General features: G+C 49.2%; 2 protein-coding genes across 3 annotated transcripts in view; one reads left to right on the forward strand and one right to left on the reverse strand.

Moving 5' to 3' along the window:
* Window positions 1–3,614, reverse strand: part of il17rd (interleukin 17 receptor D) — a 16,769-nt gene extending 13,155 nt beyond the window's left edge. Inside the window, exon 1 of one of the 2 annotated variants that reach the window (XM_057030698.1) lies at window positions 3,446–3,614. In XM_057030698.1, coding sequence (XP_056886678.1) covers window positions 3,446–3,565 — 120 coding nt within the window. In that variant the 5' untranslated portion in view covers window positions 3,566–3,614. The remainder of the gene's footprint in view (window positions 1–3,445) is intronic. The other variant, XM_057030697.1, reaches the window with a different exon arrangement.
* A 693-nt stretch (window positions 3,615–4,307) lies between these two features.
* On the forward strand, window positions 4,308–18,577 carry appl1 (adaptor protein, phosphotyrosine interaction, PH domain and leucine zipper containing 1). Its single transcript, XM_057030511.1, has 22 exons — window positions 4,308–4,484; window positions 5,263–5,361; window positions 5,459–5,518; window positions 6,244–6,315; window positions 6,440–6,527; window positions 6,701–6,742; window positions 7,153–7,211; window positions 7,491–7,637; window positions 7,994–8,076; window positions 8,154–8,315; window positions 8,427–8,615; window positions 9,782–9,824; window positions 9,915–9,971; window positions 10,171–10,262; window positions 13,397–13,576; window positions 13,648–13,697; window positions 13,815–13,989; window positions 14,217–14,253; window positions 14,328–14,468; window positions 14,583–14,633; window positions 14,714–14,803; window positions 16,668–18,577. Exons 1-22 carry the CDS (start codon window positions 4,431–4,433, stop codon window positions 16,818–16,820), a joined length of 2,124 nt encoding a protein of 707 aa, XP_056886491.1. The 5' UTR covers window positions 4,308–4,430; the 3' UTR covers window positions 16,821–18,577.
* Window positions 18,578–19,710: the final 1,133 nt, after the last annotated feature.

Here is a 19,710-nt window from a genome sequence, read left to right on the forward strand (position 1 = left end):
TGGATCCAGAGGCAGAATGAAGAGCGGAGGGTGATGGGAAGTAATCAGCCACCCAGCAGAAGGGGAAGGAAGTGAGGAAAAAGAGAGGGAGGAATCTGATTAAACAGGAACTTCCTCAATTACAGCCTTCATGGTTCACATAGCAACTTCTCCACCTCCTTCAAGTTGTTTAGTCCAAGCAGAGCAGTTCCAGATGTGGGACACGCCGGACAAAGCCCAAGCTCACCGCACCAGCTCGGACACGGTCAACCGTTGCTCCCCGTTGGTTGGAACAAGTCCTTTAACTCGAATTAACTCAAAAGGCACAAGTGGCGCAGCTCAGGCGCCAACGTGGTCGCTCTCGCCAGTCCGGGTGGACCTGGGAGACTTCTGTTGAAGACCGACTCTTCAAAGAGGGGAAACATCTAAAGCCGTTCCGAGAACCTTTGTCTGGAATGTCACTTTGGTGGTGAACAAAGGTGCAGCCACTGACCCCTGGGAACACACTGGAAGTGTGTTGCTTTTCATGTCCCACTGAGACACACACAAACACGCAGTGAGGAACATAATATGGTGCTGCTGCGCTAACACAAAAAACACAAGTGAGGGGAGAAGCTGCCGGGACAATGGGGGATTTTCAGGGTCCGGGTATTCAAACGCCTGAAAACACACACACACACACACACACACACACACACACACACACACACACACACAACACACACACACACAGAGACACACACACACACACACAGACACACACACACAGAGACACACACACAGACACCCTTTACTTGATGCATTCTGTCCACATACACATGATGATACTTGATAACGTGCAGCCTGGGCAGAATGAGCAGAAGCCTCAGATTATCTGCTCCTTTACAGAACAGAAATTAAATCAGATCTGAGCTCCTTAACTCCACAGGAGAACATGTGAGGAAAGCTGGAAACAAAGGTGAGGAACAACAATTCAACGCTGTCCCCGTGTGTGTGTGTGTGTGTGTGTGTGTGTGTGTGTGTGTGAGTGTGTGTGTGTGTGTGTGTTAAGGAGCAGCCAACCAGAGTTTTTCCCACCGCACGAACAAAACCTGCAGCTTCCTTCTCCTGCATGACTGCTCCACAATGACTCCCCACCTCTCTCCTCCATCCCACCCCCACCTCCTCCTGCTTTACGCCTCTCCTGCTGGGCCAGTCTATAGGTCCGGGCTTTAAAACACTTCCTTTCTGCAGAAGCAGTCCTGGTCAGCGCCAGCAGCACGGACCTGAGGCCTTCTGGACGTGTGGCCAGCCGGGCGCTGCCAGGAAGCTCAGGGAGCAGACGTTGCCATGGAGTTGCCAGAGCCGGGCAACAACCCAGTGCACTGGCTCGGGCTAGGTTTCCCTCCTCGAGATTGGCCCAGAACGAGCGCGTTGACTCTTCAGTGTGAGCCATTTGGCTTTATTGCCCGGTGAAGGCCCAGCAGCACTCTGCCACCTAATGACTTCTTCAGACGCCATGAAGTGGGCTGAAGGCACGTCCAGATGTGTTGCCGCGAGCCTCAGTGGGCGGGTGGGAGACAGCGGAGATGAGGAGGCTGGTGCAGAGAAGGCAAGAGCCTGATTTATTCCCTGAGTTCCTGGTGGAACGGAGGCGGCTGATGGTTTTTGCAGATGCACTTCAGAGTTCAGGAGGAACTGAAACGTTTTGATGGTTAAAACATGCGGTAAAAGACAAGGACTGCTTCCATTTGACTTCTGAGTCCAACAACGGTCGACCAAACTCTGGAAAAGGCCACAGACCTGCTCCACCGTCTCAAAGCAGAGTAACAAGATGTGAGGAGATCCGGAGAGCGTCTCCTGGCGTTCGTGCTTCAACAGAAAACCTGGAAACCTGGGATACCAAAGTTTGCCCTAAATGTGTAGAAGGTTGTCAGAAAGAAAGAAAGAAAGAAAAGCTTTTTCAACTGTGGGGTCTTTTTAAACGACAAGAGCTTTTACAGGGTACACACACACACACACACACACACACACACCACACACACACACACACACACACACAGCTCTAATAACCTCACACCTGTAGAATAGCAGGTCCTAACACCCCCATCCAGCTGCCTTTGATGTGTGCGCTCTGGAAAAAAAAGAGGAAGCAGGAGAGGGGGTCGGGTGTGTGTGTGGTGTGTGTGTTGGGGGGGGGGTTGGGGGATGCAGGAAGGAATGTTTTAACAGAGTAAACAGTGTAAAGCTTCCTGTAGAAAACACTTGAAAGCCCAAGAGAGGAAAATCACACACACACACACACACACACACGCACACACACACACACACACACACTAAAGCCAGGTAGGTGTCAACACAAGGGCCATTTTTCTTTCCCCTAAACAAGCACAAATGGACTTCATCTTAAACTTTCGGGCAGGTGTGAAAAGCCTCTGTGTTGCTGAGCTGTTAAACAATCTCAAAAGGGTTCGGGTCATTTTATTTATCATTTCAACAACAAGATCTTTTGGTTAAAAAAGTCTGGACAGCAAACTTGTCATGGTTCCGTTTCAATAATAACAATGGAATTGGGAAAAGGCCAATAATTCCTGCAGGAGCAGCTCATGAAAGAACTTGCAGCTCCACGTTTAGCGGCAGAAGGTGGACACTGATGAAACGCTGCAGTTGCACAGCAACAGTATCACATTTCTGGATACTGCAGATCTGTGGCGGGCGGCCTGTGTCCGACGGGACTCAGGTGGAGCTCAAATGACTGTGAATAGTGTAACTTTTATTCATGGACGGGAACAAAGCTGTTGTGGAGAGTGAACGCAGCGCTGTGAGAGAAACACTAGAGTTTCCCTCTTTTCCATATCAAATGTTTTCACACGACACACAAAAGGCAGGAAACCAGCTTTACTACCTGCGAATCCCGACGGAACTTAAACGCAGCACCGCTCTTTCAGCTTTTCTAAAACAAAAAACTTAAAGCCTGGAAAAATTAATAATCTAAAGTAGACATGAAAGCCAAGAATACAAGAAAATGTTTGTTTTTAAAAATAAATAGAGCCAAACGTCCGGACAGCACAAACGTTCATCTCTGAGAGGAGGTGAACACCTTGATGCCCCCGCACGGGATCATACAGTAGATCACGCAACAAAACGCATCCTCCAGCTGGAGAACAGCACTAATGGGAGATTCTGCATTCTGTGACACATTCATGGTTTGACTGAACGAACCAACAAGTCTTTCAAAAGGCTCCGGCCACAGGTGAGAAAGGTGAGTTCACTGGAAAATGCAACAGAAGCGTGGAATTGTTGGAACAAAGTGGCATAAATGTGACTTTAGAACGCCTGACCTTTAACAAAAAGGCCAAACGGGACCATGGCTTAAAGCCCATTAAAGATAAACACACGTAAGGAGAGCGGAGCCGACACAGAAGCAGTTTCAATTAAATGTTGCCGACACAAAACGAGTTTCAAAAGGGGAAGAATGCTGTTTCACCTTGAACGCGCATCGCTCCTGGTTGGCTCTTTTATTGCCCGAGGTCGTAGCTCCACAACAGGTAAACAACAGCAAATATACAGCGGAGAGAGAGATGAAGAAACTCCGAGAGGACGCCATTCCTCCCTCAAGTCTGCACAACTCTGAGCCACGGAGGCGTGCTGACGACCTGAAGCGTGTGGGGGCGCGCGCGCGTGCATGCGTGTGCGGGAGAGAGAGAAATCAAACACCTACATGGGGCTGACCAATGGTAATGAAGGCTGTGGTGTTCGTGACCATTTCATCATTGCCTTATACATAAATAATATTTGCCCTGTACACCCCAGAATAAAGACTATTTACACCATCGTACTGAAATATAAACTGTAAACACAAAATAATCCAGAGTCTGCAATATCGTCGGTTCTGCCACAGGAACAGGACATACAGAGAAATAAAACCGCCTAACCCTAACCCCTGGTACGAATAATATAGATTATGTCTAATTTCGAACAATAATCCTATTTCTCCATCTATTTCTGCCTTATTTAAATAAGGAGTGACGGGCCATGGTGTGTGCCATTGTTAATATATATATATATATATATATATATATATATATATATATATATATATATATATATATATATACAGTATATGTGTGTGTGTGTATGGTATGATTTTATGATTTTACGCAAAGACCAATTGTTAATGAATTCTGACTCATTGTGACGACTGTGGAGCGGACATTATGGCTCGAAATTGCAGAAAAATGTCTCTAATGAATGGAATTGTGAGCCAAAATGGCGGCCTTGGTTCTTTTACTAAAAAAACAGCAATCACGTGATCAGCCTGGTGTCTAGCCAATGACTGACAACCTAAGGGGCTGGACCAGAGCAGGTGGGCGGAGCCGAGTCAGGGTTTTGGGAATTTGACTTGTCGGACTGATTTTGTTGTATGTTCTGGCTGTAGTTTGGCATCAATTAACAAATAACCACCCAGAACCATGCCCGGAATAGAGAAGCTGCCAATAGAGGAGACGCTGGAGGACAGTCCGCAGGTAACTACCTTCTTTCTCGGGGCTTTCAGCAGCCATGCTAATGTTAGCCAGCGCTCCAGCTAGGCTAACCATCTTTGTTAGACCTGTTTGCCAACGTTTTAAAATGGATGAGATGACAAGTTACAAATGCCGAGACAGCCTGGTAACGATAAACTGGGAAATGGAACATTGTAAAATCGTATGCTAGTTGTCCATCAACATGAAAACACTGACTACACTGATCTTTGGTGGGAGTTTCCGCCTCTCAGGGGTGGAAACGTCAGTCCTTTACCAAAGACCCTCCTATTAAAAATCTGGTTAGCTGGGCTCTTTCTTAGCCAGTTGGATTATTACCCCTCTTACTAGTTTAAAACGTTTATTTGCTAGCAGTTTTCTTCTAATGTCATTTTCAGCGTAGAGATGCGTTTTGCACTAATAAAGAAGCCTAAAACAACCTTCCAGCGGCGGTGACGTCATGACTGGGGTGCAGCCAGTGGATTTGTGGTTCAGGCTGTTTCAAAGTGGCCGGAATGATTCCAGTCATCTTGATTGAGCTCTCTTAATGCTCTACTGTTGCTGGTGCTTGATCCGTGTCACTGTCGACAATGTTGTCAGCAGGATTCAAGGGATCTGCTTGTCATGCCAGCACATCTTTATGCACGAGATGGTATGGAGATGGCTGGAGGGCAATTCTAAATAAAAAAGTCAAAGAAAATGAGTTTGCATTGTTGGGCAGTGGAGCCTATTGTGCCATCAAAGTCTTTTGGATGAACTTCAATGTCAACTGTTTTGTAATTAGACTCGTTCTCTGCTGAGAGTGTTTGAGGAGGACACCGCCGCCGTCTCCAGCTACTGCACGCAGCTGTATCAAGCCATGCAGAGGATTTACGATGCACAGGTAGAACCACCTTCACAGGCGCAGCGGGGCGAGAGAAGCTCACAGCTAATGTGCCTTCATAGTCTTTCTCATTGGAGTTTCCTCTTTCCTCTTCAAGAACGAACTGAGCGCTGCAACACACCTGACATCAAGACTGCTGAAGGAGTATGACAAGCAGGTAGGTCTTGTGACCACGACCTTGGCGTATTCAAGCCCTCAACACCAGCAATTGAGTTTCTTCCACCGTGTCTGTGCAGAGTTTCACAAGGAAAGGTCCCACAGGGTCAAACGTTCGATCAGATTTAAATGCTTGTGAGAACACTTTTAAGACAGGAAGTACGCCCTAGTGATGTCAGTTCTGTTCCGAGAAGATGCTCCTCACATAAGGCAAGTATCCACTGTGGGAACTGGTCCTTTTACAGTGTCTTTGGTGCGTGGCTTCATTGCAGGAACCCCCCCACCCCCAAACGGCCAATTGCAGGAAACTTTACGGGGTGTAACTCCTCGGCCTAAAATTGGTGAGCGCCCTGATGTGTGAACAGACTTAGTTTAGAGCGATAGAGTGGACCTAAAAACAAACCTCTCTAAGTTCCCCCTGCACAGAGCTGCTGGTGGTCACAGTCCCTTAGAATATTCCACCTCAGCTTTTTTCATGTTTACCTGCTTTTGTTGTTACTGATTTTGGCCTCGGCGGCTCGCTCGGGTGACCTCACAGTCGAAACTGTCGCCCAGCGTTTGCGATCAGAACTCACTGGCGAGGGGTCCGACCCCTCGGTACAGACGCGACCAAGGGAGAGGAACAGTTCCTGTCCAGCTCCTGCCCCCAGGGCTTCCCAGGAACTCCGAAGCGGCTGTATTCCTTGGGCGAGAAATGAACTCTTCCCTTTGTTCTTGTCGTTGCAGCGTTTCCCTTTGGGGGGTGATGATGAGGTGATGAGCTCTACCCTTCAGCAGTTTGCAAAAGTCATTGATGAGGTGAGACATTCCACCCAAGCAGAGCTTGACTATCCCTTAAAGCTCTTTGCTCCTAGTTTTTAATACTTTGTTGAATCCTAAAGCAGTTTTTGACTCTCCCCCCCCCCCACACACACTTCTCTAGCTGAGTTCTTGTCACGCCGTCCTTTCCACCCAGCTCGCTGATGCTATGATGTTTCCTATTACTCAGTTTAAAGAAAGAGATCTGAAAGGTAACACACACACACACACCCAGACTCACACACGTGTCCAATAGCTGAAACTAAAAGTTCTCATGTCTGATAATGCTGCACGACTTCACTCGGTGTTCCAGAGGCTGAATTTAGGGCTCTGTCATTCTCAGGCTGCTGTCAGCCTCATTTTACACCTTCTTGTCTTCCTGCAGAGATCCTCACTCTCAAAGAAGTCTTCCAAATATCCAGCCATGGTGAGTTATGGTAGCACCCAGAGGCTCACTGGGGTCCTCCCCCTCCATCCAGCCCGCACTCCCATCTGCTCGTCTGTCCCCCCCGTCCCCCCCCGGGGGTCGAGAGCCTCCAGTCGTGGCCCCTCCGACCTCTGGAACTCTCTTCCACAGGATAGTCACCACTGATTCTGTCACCACTGATTCTGTCACCACTGATTCTGTCACCACTTCAGAACACACCTTTTCAGACTGGTGTTCTTGGTTTAATCTGTTTTCATCTTGTCACCTCATGCTTTATTGTAGTTAGACCTATTTTACTTAATTATCATCTGCTTGCGACGCTGTCCTCTGTTACCCTTCCTAAGGTCCACTTGAGTCTCCTGAAGTTCCTTTTTTCCGCTCGGTTGTAAAGCCGCCTGTTGTTTTCCCAGATCATGACGTGGCCATTAACAGATACAGTCGGCTGTCCAAGAAGAGAGACAACGACAAGGTATAAACGCTCCCCTCATAAATGTGTATTAGCAAGGTTGTCAGGAGAATCGAACAGTCAGGAAGAGATGAGATCAAGTGTGTTGTGTGACTTTTGCTCTGATTCAGTTGCATCATCAGAGAACAACGTGACTGTGGTTTGTGCGGATCCACAGAACCAAGAGGAACGTGGTTTAAAATAGGTTCTACTGTTGTGTCACTCAAAAAGCCTCCAAGCTGGTAGGCTAAACTGAAACGTCAAGGCGGGCTCTGAGCGCAGGACGTGGTGTGTGTTCCTCAGGTACGAGCTGAGGCTGTTGAGGATGTTTACACCTCCCGCAAGAAACAGCATCAGACCATGATGCATTATTTCTGCTCGCTCAACACCCTGCAATACAAGAAGAAAATGGCTCTGCTGGAGCCCCTGCTGGGATACATGCAGGCCCAGGTACACACACACACACACACACACACACACACACCATCCCCAGAAATGGCAGATAAGAAGTCTGCAGTTTCTGGCAACCAGTCTAAACTCAATAAAGAAGAGCGTTTCTTCTTTTTGAGGCCGGTATTCCCCTGAAGTCGTCCCAACTGTGACACATATCCACCAACAGACAGGATTTTCAATGCCATAGTGCTCAAAATGCGTGGACCCACATGCAGAACACGCAGACGTTCTGGATCTTACGTGCACCTATAGATGCCTAGAATGATTTGGATCGTTGGTGCCTGTTTATACGCCCGACTAAATGGTTGTTGAGTTGAAAACCACCTCCAGACGTGTGTGCTTTGTCTTTGCAGATAAGTTTCTTTAAACTCGGTTCAGAAAATCTCACTCAGCAGTGGGAAGACTTCCTGGCAACCATAGGAACAAGTTTCCAGAAGTAAGAATGAATCTTTCTTTTACCCGTTGCCCATCGTTTTTAGAACTATGGGAGCAATATGGAGTGTGTGTGTGTAGTGTGCGTCAGGAGATGGAGGAGGAGGTCAGACAGATGCAGGAGACCATCCAGGACATGGAGAGATCATGTGACCTGCTTTACGCCCCCTACGAGCCTGATCCCAACCACTCACCTGTCTGTCGGAACCTGACCCAGAAGCAGGGCTACCTGTACATCCGAAAGTATGGCATCCTTTATTTGATGTGCCTGTTGTTTTTAACGTTTGCTCCTCTGTTCCTTTGGGCTGATGTCCTCACATAGCAAGCGTGTCGCCTTCTGTCTCTATCTTCCAGTAAGACGGGGTTGGTGTCGTCCACCTGGGAGCGCCAGTATTTCTTCACACAGGGGGGTAACCTGATGCAGCAGGGCCGTGGCGAGGTGGCGGGGAGCCTGGTCACGGACCTGGACAACTCTTCTGTCATGGCTGTCGACTGTGATGACCGACGCTTTTGCTTCCAGGTCACATCCTTTGATGGCAAGAAGTGAGTTTTTGTTGGCTTTTTCTCCCATTCATTCAAGTTTTCTTGCACAAGCTCCTCAGCAAAGTCTCCATTATTCATATTTGTAATATAATTAAATAATCAAGCTCCTCAGCAAAGTCTCCATTATTCATATTTGTAATATAATTAAATAATCAGGCTCCCCAGCAAAGTCTCCATTATTCATATTTGTAATACAGTGATCCCTCGTTTATCGCGGGAGTTGCGTTCCAAAAGTAACACGCGAAAAGTGAAATCCGCGAAGTAGCAACTTTATTTTTTTTAATTATTTTACAATGCAATACTGAACAGTAGAATGAAACCAAAAATCAAAACCTGTTTTAAAGCCCAAAATTTGTTTAAAACAATAATTTTAATATAGTAATACAAGGTTGGAAACATTGTCACTCGCGTATTTCCCAGTCCCAGCTGTGCCTCTGCGTCCTGACTCCGCTCCGCTGTAGCGTCTGTTTCTACTGAAGGCGCAGGAGTCTTTCTCCCAGAGAAGAACATTGTTATAGGCAGTTGTTGGCGCTCTTTCTTTTTCTGGGCAAGAAGATTTTTATAAACGGATATGCCACCTTCAATTATATTTGAGAACTGCAATGAACGACTCATCAAAGGGTCCCATTCTTGTGCCGTGCGCTGAAGTTCAGTGGCCATTCTCACCATGGTTGCTAAGCGACCAAGTGCAAACGTAAAGTTGGCAGAATGTACAGAAACAAAAACTGTTGACAAGTGAAAAATCAATACAGTCAAGCGTCAATATTTTATTTCTAGACAACAGTAAAGCCCCTGAGCCAATCAGGATTCAGAGGCACTGTAAAAAAAAATTTTTAAAAAAAATCCGCGAAGCAGCAAAGCCGCGAAAGATGAACCGCGATATAGCGAGGGATCACTGTATAATTAAATAATCAGGCTCCTCAGCAAAGTCTCCATTATTCATATTTGTAATATAATTAAATAATCAGGCTCCTCAGCAAAGTCTCCATTATTCCTATTTGTAATATAATTAAATAATGTGTGTAACTGCCATAAGGTTAACAGCAAACACTTGCTAGATTTGACTATTACAATAGCTCAGCAATAAAACAGCGGGGTTTGACTTTGAAAGTTGAGTTGAATAAACAGTTGAATTGAATAAAGCTTTAGCTCTGCTCCTCTGTCAGGATGGTGACGCTGCAGTCGGAGAGCAGGAAGGACTGTGAGGAGGTAAAAGGGACTGAAGCCGCGTCAGCGTCTCTTTATTGGTAGCTGCTGTGCTGCTCCGGCCATTCACCTCTCTGCTGATTCCTCCCCCAGTGGATCGCCACCATCAACAACATCTCCAGAAGGATCTACCTGAGTGAGAACGCAGAGGTGTGTGTGACCGAGTCACTATCCAGTGACGAACAGAAGAATAGGAAAAGAAATGCTAATAATGTTAAAGGAAAAAACGGCGTAAACTTTAGGACCTGAGACCCAAACCAGTCTGAGGACTTCAGACCCAGATATTCCAATAAGGATGAGAACCGGATGCCTGAGTCTCAGCTGTGGCTTCTGTCATTTGTGCTGGCAGGAGCTGGCAGCAAGAGTCAACCAATCGGCTCTAGAGGCCGTGACGCCGTCGCCATCCTTCCAGCAGAGACACGAGAGCCTGAGGCCGGGCAGGTAGGGGACCTCCTAACCCTAACCCTCTAACCCTAACCCTAACCCTCTAACCCTGAGGCCGGGCAGGTAGGGGACCTGCTAACCCTAACCCTCTAACCCTGAGGCTGGGCAGGTAGGGGACCTCCTAACCTAACCCTAACCCTGAGGCCGGGCAGGTAGGGGACCTCCTAACCCTAACCCTGACCCTATCCCTAACCCTAACCCTAACCCTGAGGCCGGGCAGGTAGGGGACCTCCTAACCCTCTAACCCTAACCCTAACCCTAACCCTGAGGTCGGGCAGGTAGGGGACCTGCTAACCCTAACCCTCTAACCCTAACCCTCTAACCCTAACTCTGAGGTCGGGCAGGTAGGGGACCTCCTAACCCTAACCCTAACCCTCTAACCCTAACTCTGAGGTCGGGCAGGTAGGGGACCTCCTAACCCTAACCCTCTAACCCTAACCCTAACCCTGAGGCCGGGCAGGTAGGGGACCTCCTGACCCTGACCCTCTAACCCTAACCCTAACCCTGAGGCCGGGCAGGTAGGGGACCTCCTAACCTAACCCTCTAACCCTAACCCTAACCCTGAGGCCGGGCAGGTAGGGGACCTCCTAACCCTAACCCTAACCCTAACCCTCTAACCCTGAGGCCGGGCAGGTAGGGGACCTCCTAACCCTGACCCTAACCCTAACCCTCTAACCCTAAGGCCGGCAGGTAGGGGACCTCCTAACCCTAACCCTCTAACCCTGAGGCCGGGCAGGTAGGGGACCTCCTAACCCTAACCCTAACCCTAACCCTCTAACCCTGAGGCCGGGCAGGTAGGGGACCTCCTAACCCTAACCCTAACCCTAACCCTCTAACCCTGAGGCCGGGCAGGTAGGGGACCTCCTAACCCTAACCCTAACCCTAACCCCCCTCCTTACCCTAACCCCAACCTTCTCCCTAACCCTAACCCCAACCCTAACCCTAACCCTAACCCCAACCCTTTCCCCCGCCCTAACCCTAACCCCAACCTTCACCTTCCTCCAAACCCTAACCCCAACCCTAACCCTAACCCCAAACCCAACACCCCTCTTTACCCTAACCCCAACCTTCTCCCTAACGCTAACTCTAACCCCAACCCTAACCCTAACCCCAACCCCCCTCCTTACCCTAACCCCAACCTTCTCCCTCCCAACCCCAACCCAACCTAACCCAACCACCCTAACCCCAAACCTTTTCCCCCACCCTAACCCTAACCCCACCTTCCCTTCCTCCAAACCCTAACCCCACCCTAACCCTAACCCCAACCCCAACCCCCTCTTACCCTAACCCCAACCTTCTCCCTAACCCTAACCCCAACCTAACCCTAACCCTAACCCCAACCTTTTCCCCCACCCTAACCCTACCCCAACCTTCACTTTCCTCCAAACCCTAACCCCAACCCTAACCCCAAACCCAACACCCCTCTTTACCCTAACCCCAACCTTCTCCCTAAACCGAACCCTAACCCCAACCCTAGCCCTAACCCCAACACTCCTCTTTACCCTAACCCCAACCTTCTCCCTAACCCTAACTCGAACCCTAACCCCAACCCCCCTCCTTACCCTAACCCCAACCTTCTCCCTAACCCCAACCCCACCCGAACCCGAACTAACCCCAACCTTTTCCCCCACCCTAACCCTAACCCCAACCTTCACCTTCCGCAAACCCTAACCCCAACCCTAACCCTAACCCCAAACCAACACCCCTCCTTACCCTAACCCCAACCTTCTCCCTAACCCTAACCCCAACCCTAACCCTAACCCTAACCCTAACCCCCCACTTTTTCCCCCACCCTAACCCTAACCCCAACCTTCACCTTCCTCCAAACCCTAACCCCAACCCTAACCCTAACCCCAAACCCAACACCCCCTCTTTGACCCTAACCCCAACCTTCTCCCCAACCCTAACCCTAACCCCAACCCTAGCCCTAACCCCAACACCCCTCTTTACCCTAACCTTCTCCCTAACCCCAACCCCAACCCTAACCCCAACCCTCACCCCAACCCCCCTCCTACCCCTAACCCTAACCCACTTACAAACATAGAGGACAATTCAGGGGGAGTCCCGGACCCACAGACCCCAGCCTTCCCACAAAAATCACAAATCATACCATTCATTTCTACTTTTTCACATAGAACCACAACCTTACAGTACACCATTAAACAAAACTTTTCAACCATACTACACAACCAACATCCGGCCTTCTATAACCACAAGATTATCCTAGCACACAGAAAAAACAGAAATCTCCATTCCATACTCACCACATCCAAATTCCCGGACCAATTCATCGCACCCCGACCCAGACATAGCCAACACTATCGAGACAGAAAATTCATTCAAAACACATACACTGGTACAGGGTTCCCCACACTAGGCCTCACTTCCATCCATTCCACCAACGTAGTCTACATCATCACATGCACCCTCTGCAATAAACATTATATAGGTGAAACACAAAATTCCATACATACCCGTCTAACACAGCACCTTTACAATATAGCAGGAAGTCGACTTGCACCACCCTTGTCCGCCACTTCCAAGAGCACCCAGTCAGCCACCTTATCATCTCGGGGCTGGAAACCAATAACAGCTGGACAGTGGGACAGAGGAGAAGAGCGGAACGCATATGGATCAACAGATTAGGCACAAAGACACCACATGGCCTCAATGAACACCCATAGAACCTATCTCTCCCAATCAGCCAATTCAAACAACTTAACATTCTTACTTACAAACTGAACCAGTCTCTTATCTACCTATGGATCGACCCTTTTATTTTCTACCCTGCTTTTATTACATATCTTCGTTTTTTCCATTTTATTTTCCAATTTATTTCTTATTTTTATTTATATTGTCCCCCCCCCCCCCCCCGGGGGGCCCTCACCCTCCGCACTCCCCTGCTCAGGGATCAGTAGGCCAGTGCAAAAATAAGTTTTATCCCAAACCCTGAACCCGGGCAGGTAGGGGACCTCCTAACCCTAACCCTAACCCTAACCCTAACCCTGAGGCCGGGCAGGTAGGGGACCTGCACTGTTCCCAAACGGAGCATCTGCCAGCACATTTAAGATGATTCCAGCCCCGCCATCATCCTCACCCTTCACCCATCACCAGTTCTCCTCCTTTTCCAGCAAAGGTCGTGTGGCCCGAGCGGGCAGCATCAGCTCGGTGGGCTCAGAGCCGTCGCCCGCGCTCTCTGTGCTCTCGCTGGATGCTCTGGTTGCACCTGGCACGCCCATCCAGTTTGACATCATCTCCCCAGTCAGCGAGGAAAACTCAGGACAGAACAAGACGATAGCGCCCTCTGGAAGGTGTGTGTGTGTGTGTGTGTACGCTGATCTGTACTGTAGTAGATGATAGCGTCTCATGTCTGTGTCCACAGACGGAGCAATCCCTTTGGAGAGTCCAGAGACGACGCAGAAGACAGTGAAGGTACCATCGCTTTCTTTACTTCACCACTGAATCAGAAGGAAACTTGTCTGTGTGTGCACAGACACACACCGTCTGAGGCTCTTGAATATGCAGAGATTTTATTTGTTCAATGCCCAGACTCCATCCTCCACCAGCTCTTTATCGTTCGCTTCCTGGGATGTATGGAAGTGAAGACGATTGAGTCAGCAGATGTCATATCTGAGACCATGAGGCAGATCCTTGCAGCCAGGGCCATCCACAACATCTTCAGGATGACCGAATCACACCTGCTGGTCACGTGTGATTGCCTCAAGTATGAACTCTGTGTGTGTGTGTGTGGAGAGCATTCTAGCTGAAAGTCCTCACAAAGACAGTAAAAGGACATGTGTGTTTAGTACCTGGAGATCGTCGATCCCCACAAAGGGGCTACCGTCCCCAGAAAATACTATTGTATCGTAATATTGGTGTGTGAATCTTTCTGTGTGTGTGTGTGTGTGTGTGTGTGTGTGTGTGTGTGTGTGTGTGTGTGCACCTTTTCAGGCTGATTGATCCTCAGACTCAAGTCACTCGCCTCAGGGTAAGACGGCCTCTGTTGCTCGGCGACTGTTAGCATGGGAGCTGAGTCTCACCAATGGTCCTGTCCTGTTGTAGTTCCCTCTGTCCACCGTGCACCAGAGCTCCTCCCACCAGGACAATAAGAGGCTCTTTGGGTTTGTTCTGCAGTCTGGCGCCGCCCAGGGCGACAACCGTGCTGTCTGCTACATCTTTGAGTCCAACAATGAAGGAGAGAAGGTTGTGTGTGTGTGTGTGTGTGACATGTTTAGAACCGGAGGACGTCTGGGACACTGTTTTCAGAGGAACTGAGACCCAGCTAGAGTTTGATGGTTCATGTCTGATGGCTTTCAGATCTGTGACAGCATCGGTCTGGCCAAGCAGATCGCCTTCCACTCCGAGATGGTGAGAGCGCTGGGCCTTCATATCCTGAGGATTAAGGCGCTGCTTCATGATTCGCTCCCCTGGCTGTTTTTGTGCTGCAGGGTCGCCAGGAGGTGGAGAAGAAGAAGGAGCAGGAAAAGGCCAAAGAGAAACAGCAGGAAGAGCTCAGCAAGCAGAGGCAGATAGAGAAGGTCATCCTTTCTTTCATGCTGCTCTTCAATGAGTTTTGTTTAACCTTCTTTAGCCAGGTTAAAGATCTTTAGCCAGGTTAAAGATCTTTAGCCAGGTTAGAGATCTTCAGCCAGGTCAGAGATCTTTAGCCAGGTTAGAGATCTTTAGCCAGGTTAGAGATCTTTAGCCAGGTTAGAGATCTTTAGCCAGGTTAAAGCTTTTTAACCAGGTTAAAGCTTTTTAACCAGGTTAAAGCTCTGACATTAGACTGTTTCAACATATACTTGGGAGGCTCCTGCACGGGCTGTTAGCGCTAGCGCTGGACTCTTCCACATAGAGGCCTCCCATGGTGTTACTGGGATCTGCTGGGCACCCATTTCTCTGTCCACCATCATAATGTCCCTCTTGTTGTCCATCACCTGTCTGTCCGGGTCTGGACGTCCTACGGGAACTCAGCATGGTTGAACTTGGGACTGTTCCCTGACCCTGTTTCAGCCTCAGGGGCTTCGAACGGTCTCGGCCCATCCATTCATTCATCCATCCATGCATTCATTCATCCATTCATCCATTCAACCATCCATCCATCCATCCATCCATCCATCCATCCATCCATCATCCATCCATTCATTCATCCATCCATGCATTCATTCATCCATCCATGCATTCATTCATCCATGCATTCATCCATCCATCATCCATCCTTTCATTCATCCATCCATCCATGCATTCATTCATCCATTCATTCATCCATCCATGCATTCATTCATCCATCCATGCATTCATTCATCCATTCATCCATTCAACCATCCATCCATCCATCCATCCATCATTCATCCATCCATGCATTCATTCATCCATCCATGCATTCATTCATCCATTCATCCATTCAACCATCCATCCATCCATCCATCCATCCATCATCCATCCATCCATCCATCCATCCATCCATTCATTCATCCATCCATGCATTCATTCATCCATGCATTCATCCATCCATCCATCCATCCTTTCATTCATCCATCCATCCATGCATTCATTCATCCATTCATTCATCCATCCATCCATCCATCCATCCTTTCATTCATCCATCCATCCATGCATTCATTCATCCATGCATTCATCCATCCATCATTCATTCATCCATCCATTCATTCATCCATCCATCCATTCATGCATCCATCCATGCATTCATCCATCCATCCATTCATTCATCTATCCATGCATTCATTCATCCATTCATCCATCCATCCATCCATGCATTCATTCATCCATCCATCCATCCATTCATCCACCCACCCACCCATTCATCCATTCATCCATCCATCCTTTCATTCATCCATCCATCCATGCATCCATCCTTTCATTCATCCATCCATCCACCCACCCATTCATCCATCCATTCATTCATCCATCCATTCATCCATCCATCCATCCATCCATGCATCCATTTATACAGATACACACAGGGTTTGTATGTTGTTTGTTTGTTTGTTTGTTTGCGTGCTTGCTTGTTTCCCCCCTCTCCGCTCCTGTCTCGATGGGTCTGATGAACCATCCTGTTCCTTGTTGAATATTAGGAACTGATTTTAGAAGGGAATCCTGAACCCGACTGCTGGGGAACCCCTGAACTGATGGACAGTTCCAACAAATAAGTAGCAGACAAGCAACAGAAAGAAGAGAACAAACAAGACAACAGATGACTTTGGTTCTGGTTCAGAAAAGTCCTGCAGAGAATGGGGCCAGAAAGGAAATGTTCTATAAATATGGCAGGATTGAAAAAGATCAGAGCCCGTTCTTGTTCAGGAAACCTTGATCCCAGCAGAAGGTAACGTTGAGGTCTGAGGCCAGGCCCCTGATCGGAAGGGTTTTTGGTTCTGCTTTCAGGATCTGGAGGAGCAGAGCCGCCTGATCGCTGCGTCAAGCCGCTCCTCGAACCAGCCTGGTCCCGATGGTCAGTTCTTGGTGCTGAGCAGCAGCCAATCAGAGGACAGCGACACTGGCGAGGAGGGGAAGAAGAAGGGCGAGTCTGAGGCCTGAGGAGGCACGGAGGAGCATTCAGCCCCCAGGGTGGTTCCTGCTCCTACTGTCGCAGCAGCAGATGGAGGAAGCAGCCTTCGCTCACCACCTGGGGCGGGAAGTGTTGCTCCAGACTCTGAAGTATTCCGGGGAGGAGAAAATGGAAACAACCTCGTTATCCCAGAGGCTGACGGGTGTCAGCACGGAAGTGTCTTATCCTACATTTAAGCTTTTATTCCTTGTACAAAGGTTAACAAAGTGCTGCTTTTTATACCACTTGAGCAAATGTAGATTAACCTGTACATTTTGTTTTAAAAATTGGTTAAATAACAGAAGTCAGATATTACGGCTCCTAGTGAGAGAGACACCAGGAGGGTGGTTGGATCTGGAGGAGATTCAGGTGGCCACAGAGGCTCCTCGGGCCAATTCCAGATGGAAATACTGGCCAAGAAAGCAGGACTGTCACAGACGCTGTCACAGACGCTGTCATGGCTGCCCTGTCACAGACGCTGTGACGGACGCTGTCATGGCTGCCCTGTCACGGCTGCCCTGTGACAGACGCTGTCACAGACGCTGTCACGGCTGCCGTGTCACAGACGCTGTGACGGACGCTGTCATGGCTGCCCTGTCACAGACGCTGTGACGGACGCTGTCATGGCTGGCCTATCACAGACGCTGTCATGGCTGCCCTGTCACAGACGCTGTGACGGACGCTGTCATGGCTGGCCTATCACAGACGCTGTCATGGCTGCCCTGTCACAGACGCTGTGACGGACGCTGTCATGGCTGGCCTATCACAGACGCTGTCACGGCTGCCCTGTCACGGCTGCCCTGTGACAGACGCTGTCACAGACGCTGTCACGGCTGCCGTGTCACAGACACTGTGACGGACGCTGTCATGGCTGCCCTGTCACAGACGCTGTCACAGACGCTGGCCCAGCACTGAATTGCTGTTTGCAGGGCTTCGATTAGAATAGATTCCCAGCATGCCTTTCACCGAAGTACCCGTAACTCCACGGTATTTCATTCTTTTTCTCCAAGAGAGTTCTCCACATTGTACATGTTCCGTTTCTCTTCCAGTCAGCTCCAAGCAGGCGGCGTTAACAAATACTAATCACTGCAGTTTAACCAGACCGATTATGAGAAGTCTGCATTAGCTTCAAAGGAGCCAGTCGGCTGCCGGAGGCCATTCAGGGGGTCAAACAGGAAGTGTTCGTAGGTCCGAGACGTGGTTAAAATAAGGTATGGCCAGTCCCGTTTATACAGGAGTCAGCATGTCGGCAGCTGCAGGGTCGATCCATCAACCTCTTTAGGCAACAAAGCAAAGCAGCGACGTTGAAGCTGCTGCGGTTCAGAAGACTTGCTGACGAGTTAGCAAGAGCACAATGTTTCCCCAGTGGCGATGAGGGCTTTAACCTTTCTGTTCGGAGCCGCATGTTCCTTTAAAAAAGGATTTTTCTCCATACTCAAATGTGAAGCTGCATCACAGTTGAAGGTCTTTGATTCATTATTCTGCCTCCACACAGTGAGGAAGCTTCACCAGATGCTAATGTTGATGCTAACATGGGGAAGTTGGAGGGAAACATCTCACCACCCTAAAGATAGGAACAACGGAGCTCATGTCTGAAAGCCAGAAATGCGTTTTTGCCTTTTTCAGGTGGTTTTCTTACTTGTTGACATGAATGAAGCTGATGTGGGGGCAGAGGCAGATGGAGCTGTGGTGGATGCTCTGTGAGGGATCAAAGGCTTCTCTTTGGTGAATAAAGCATCACCTGCTACACTCTGTTCACGCCTCTTTGTAACAGCTGGAACACATCCACAGGGGGCAGGAGGCCTCACAGGACCCCCTATATCATCCACAATCAGACTTTTGGGGATTTTCTCTTTCTTTTAAATGCAAATTTACAAATGCATCAAACAAGTCCGTAAACATGAAATCACTGAAAATAGCCCGTCCTAAGTTGTATTTTAATTAGGTCTGATTAATGATTAATGCTTTAGGTGTAGCTCTTCCTTCAGAATGATAAAAGCCGCTATTCAAGGTTAGATTCCTCTGGTGCGAGCCACTGAAGGCCGACTGACGGGGGTCCTGTGAGCCCCCCCCCGCCCATCACACCTCCTGTATCTGATGGTAGGATGATATAGGGGGTCCTGTGAGCCCCCCCGCCCATCACACCTATATCTGATGGTAGGATGATATAGGGGGTCCTGTGAGCCCCCCCCGCCCATCACACCTCCTGTATCTGATGGTAGGATGATATAGGGGGTCCTGTGAGCCCCCCCCCGCCCATCACACCTCCTGTATCTGATGGTAGGATGATATAGGGGGTCCTGTGAGCCCCCCCGCCCATCACACCTATATCTGATGGTAGGATGATATAGGGGGTCCTGTGAGGCCCCCCCCATCACACCTCCTGTATCTGATGGTAGGATGATATAGGGGGTCCTGTGAGCCCCCCCCCCATCACACCTCCTGTATCTGATGGTAGGATGATTAGGGGGTCCTGTGAGCCCCCCCCCATCACACCTCCTGTATCTGATGGTAGGATGATATAGGGGGTCCTGTGAGGCCCCCGCCCCCATCACACCTATATCTGATGGTAGGATGATTTAGGGGGTCCTGTGAGGCCCCCCCCCCCCCCATCACACCTCCTGTATCTGATGGTAGGATGATATAGGGGGTCCTGTGAGCCCCCCCGCCCATCACACCTATATCTGATGGTAGGATGATTTAGGGGGTCCTGTGAGCCCCCCCCCATCACACCTCCTGTATCTGATGGTAGGATGATACAGGGGGTCCTGTGAGGCCCCCCCCATCACACCTGTATCTGATGGTAGGATGATATAGGGGGTCCTGTGAGCCCCCCCATCACACCTGTATCTGATGGTAGGATGATATAGGGGGTCCTGT

Source organism: Takifugu flavidus, chromosome 4 (assembly GCF_003711565.1).
Source record: "Takifugu flavidus isolate HTHZ2018 chromosome 4, ASM371156v2, whole genome shotgun sequence".
NCBI lineage: Eukaryota > Metazoa > Chordata > Actinopteri > Tetraodontiformes > Tetraodontidae > Takifugu > Takifugu flavidus.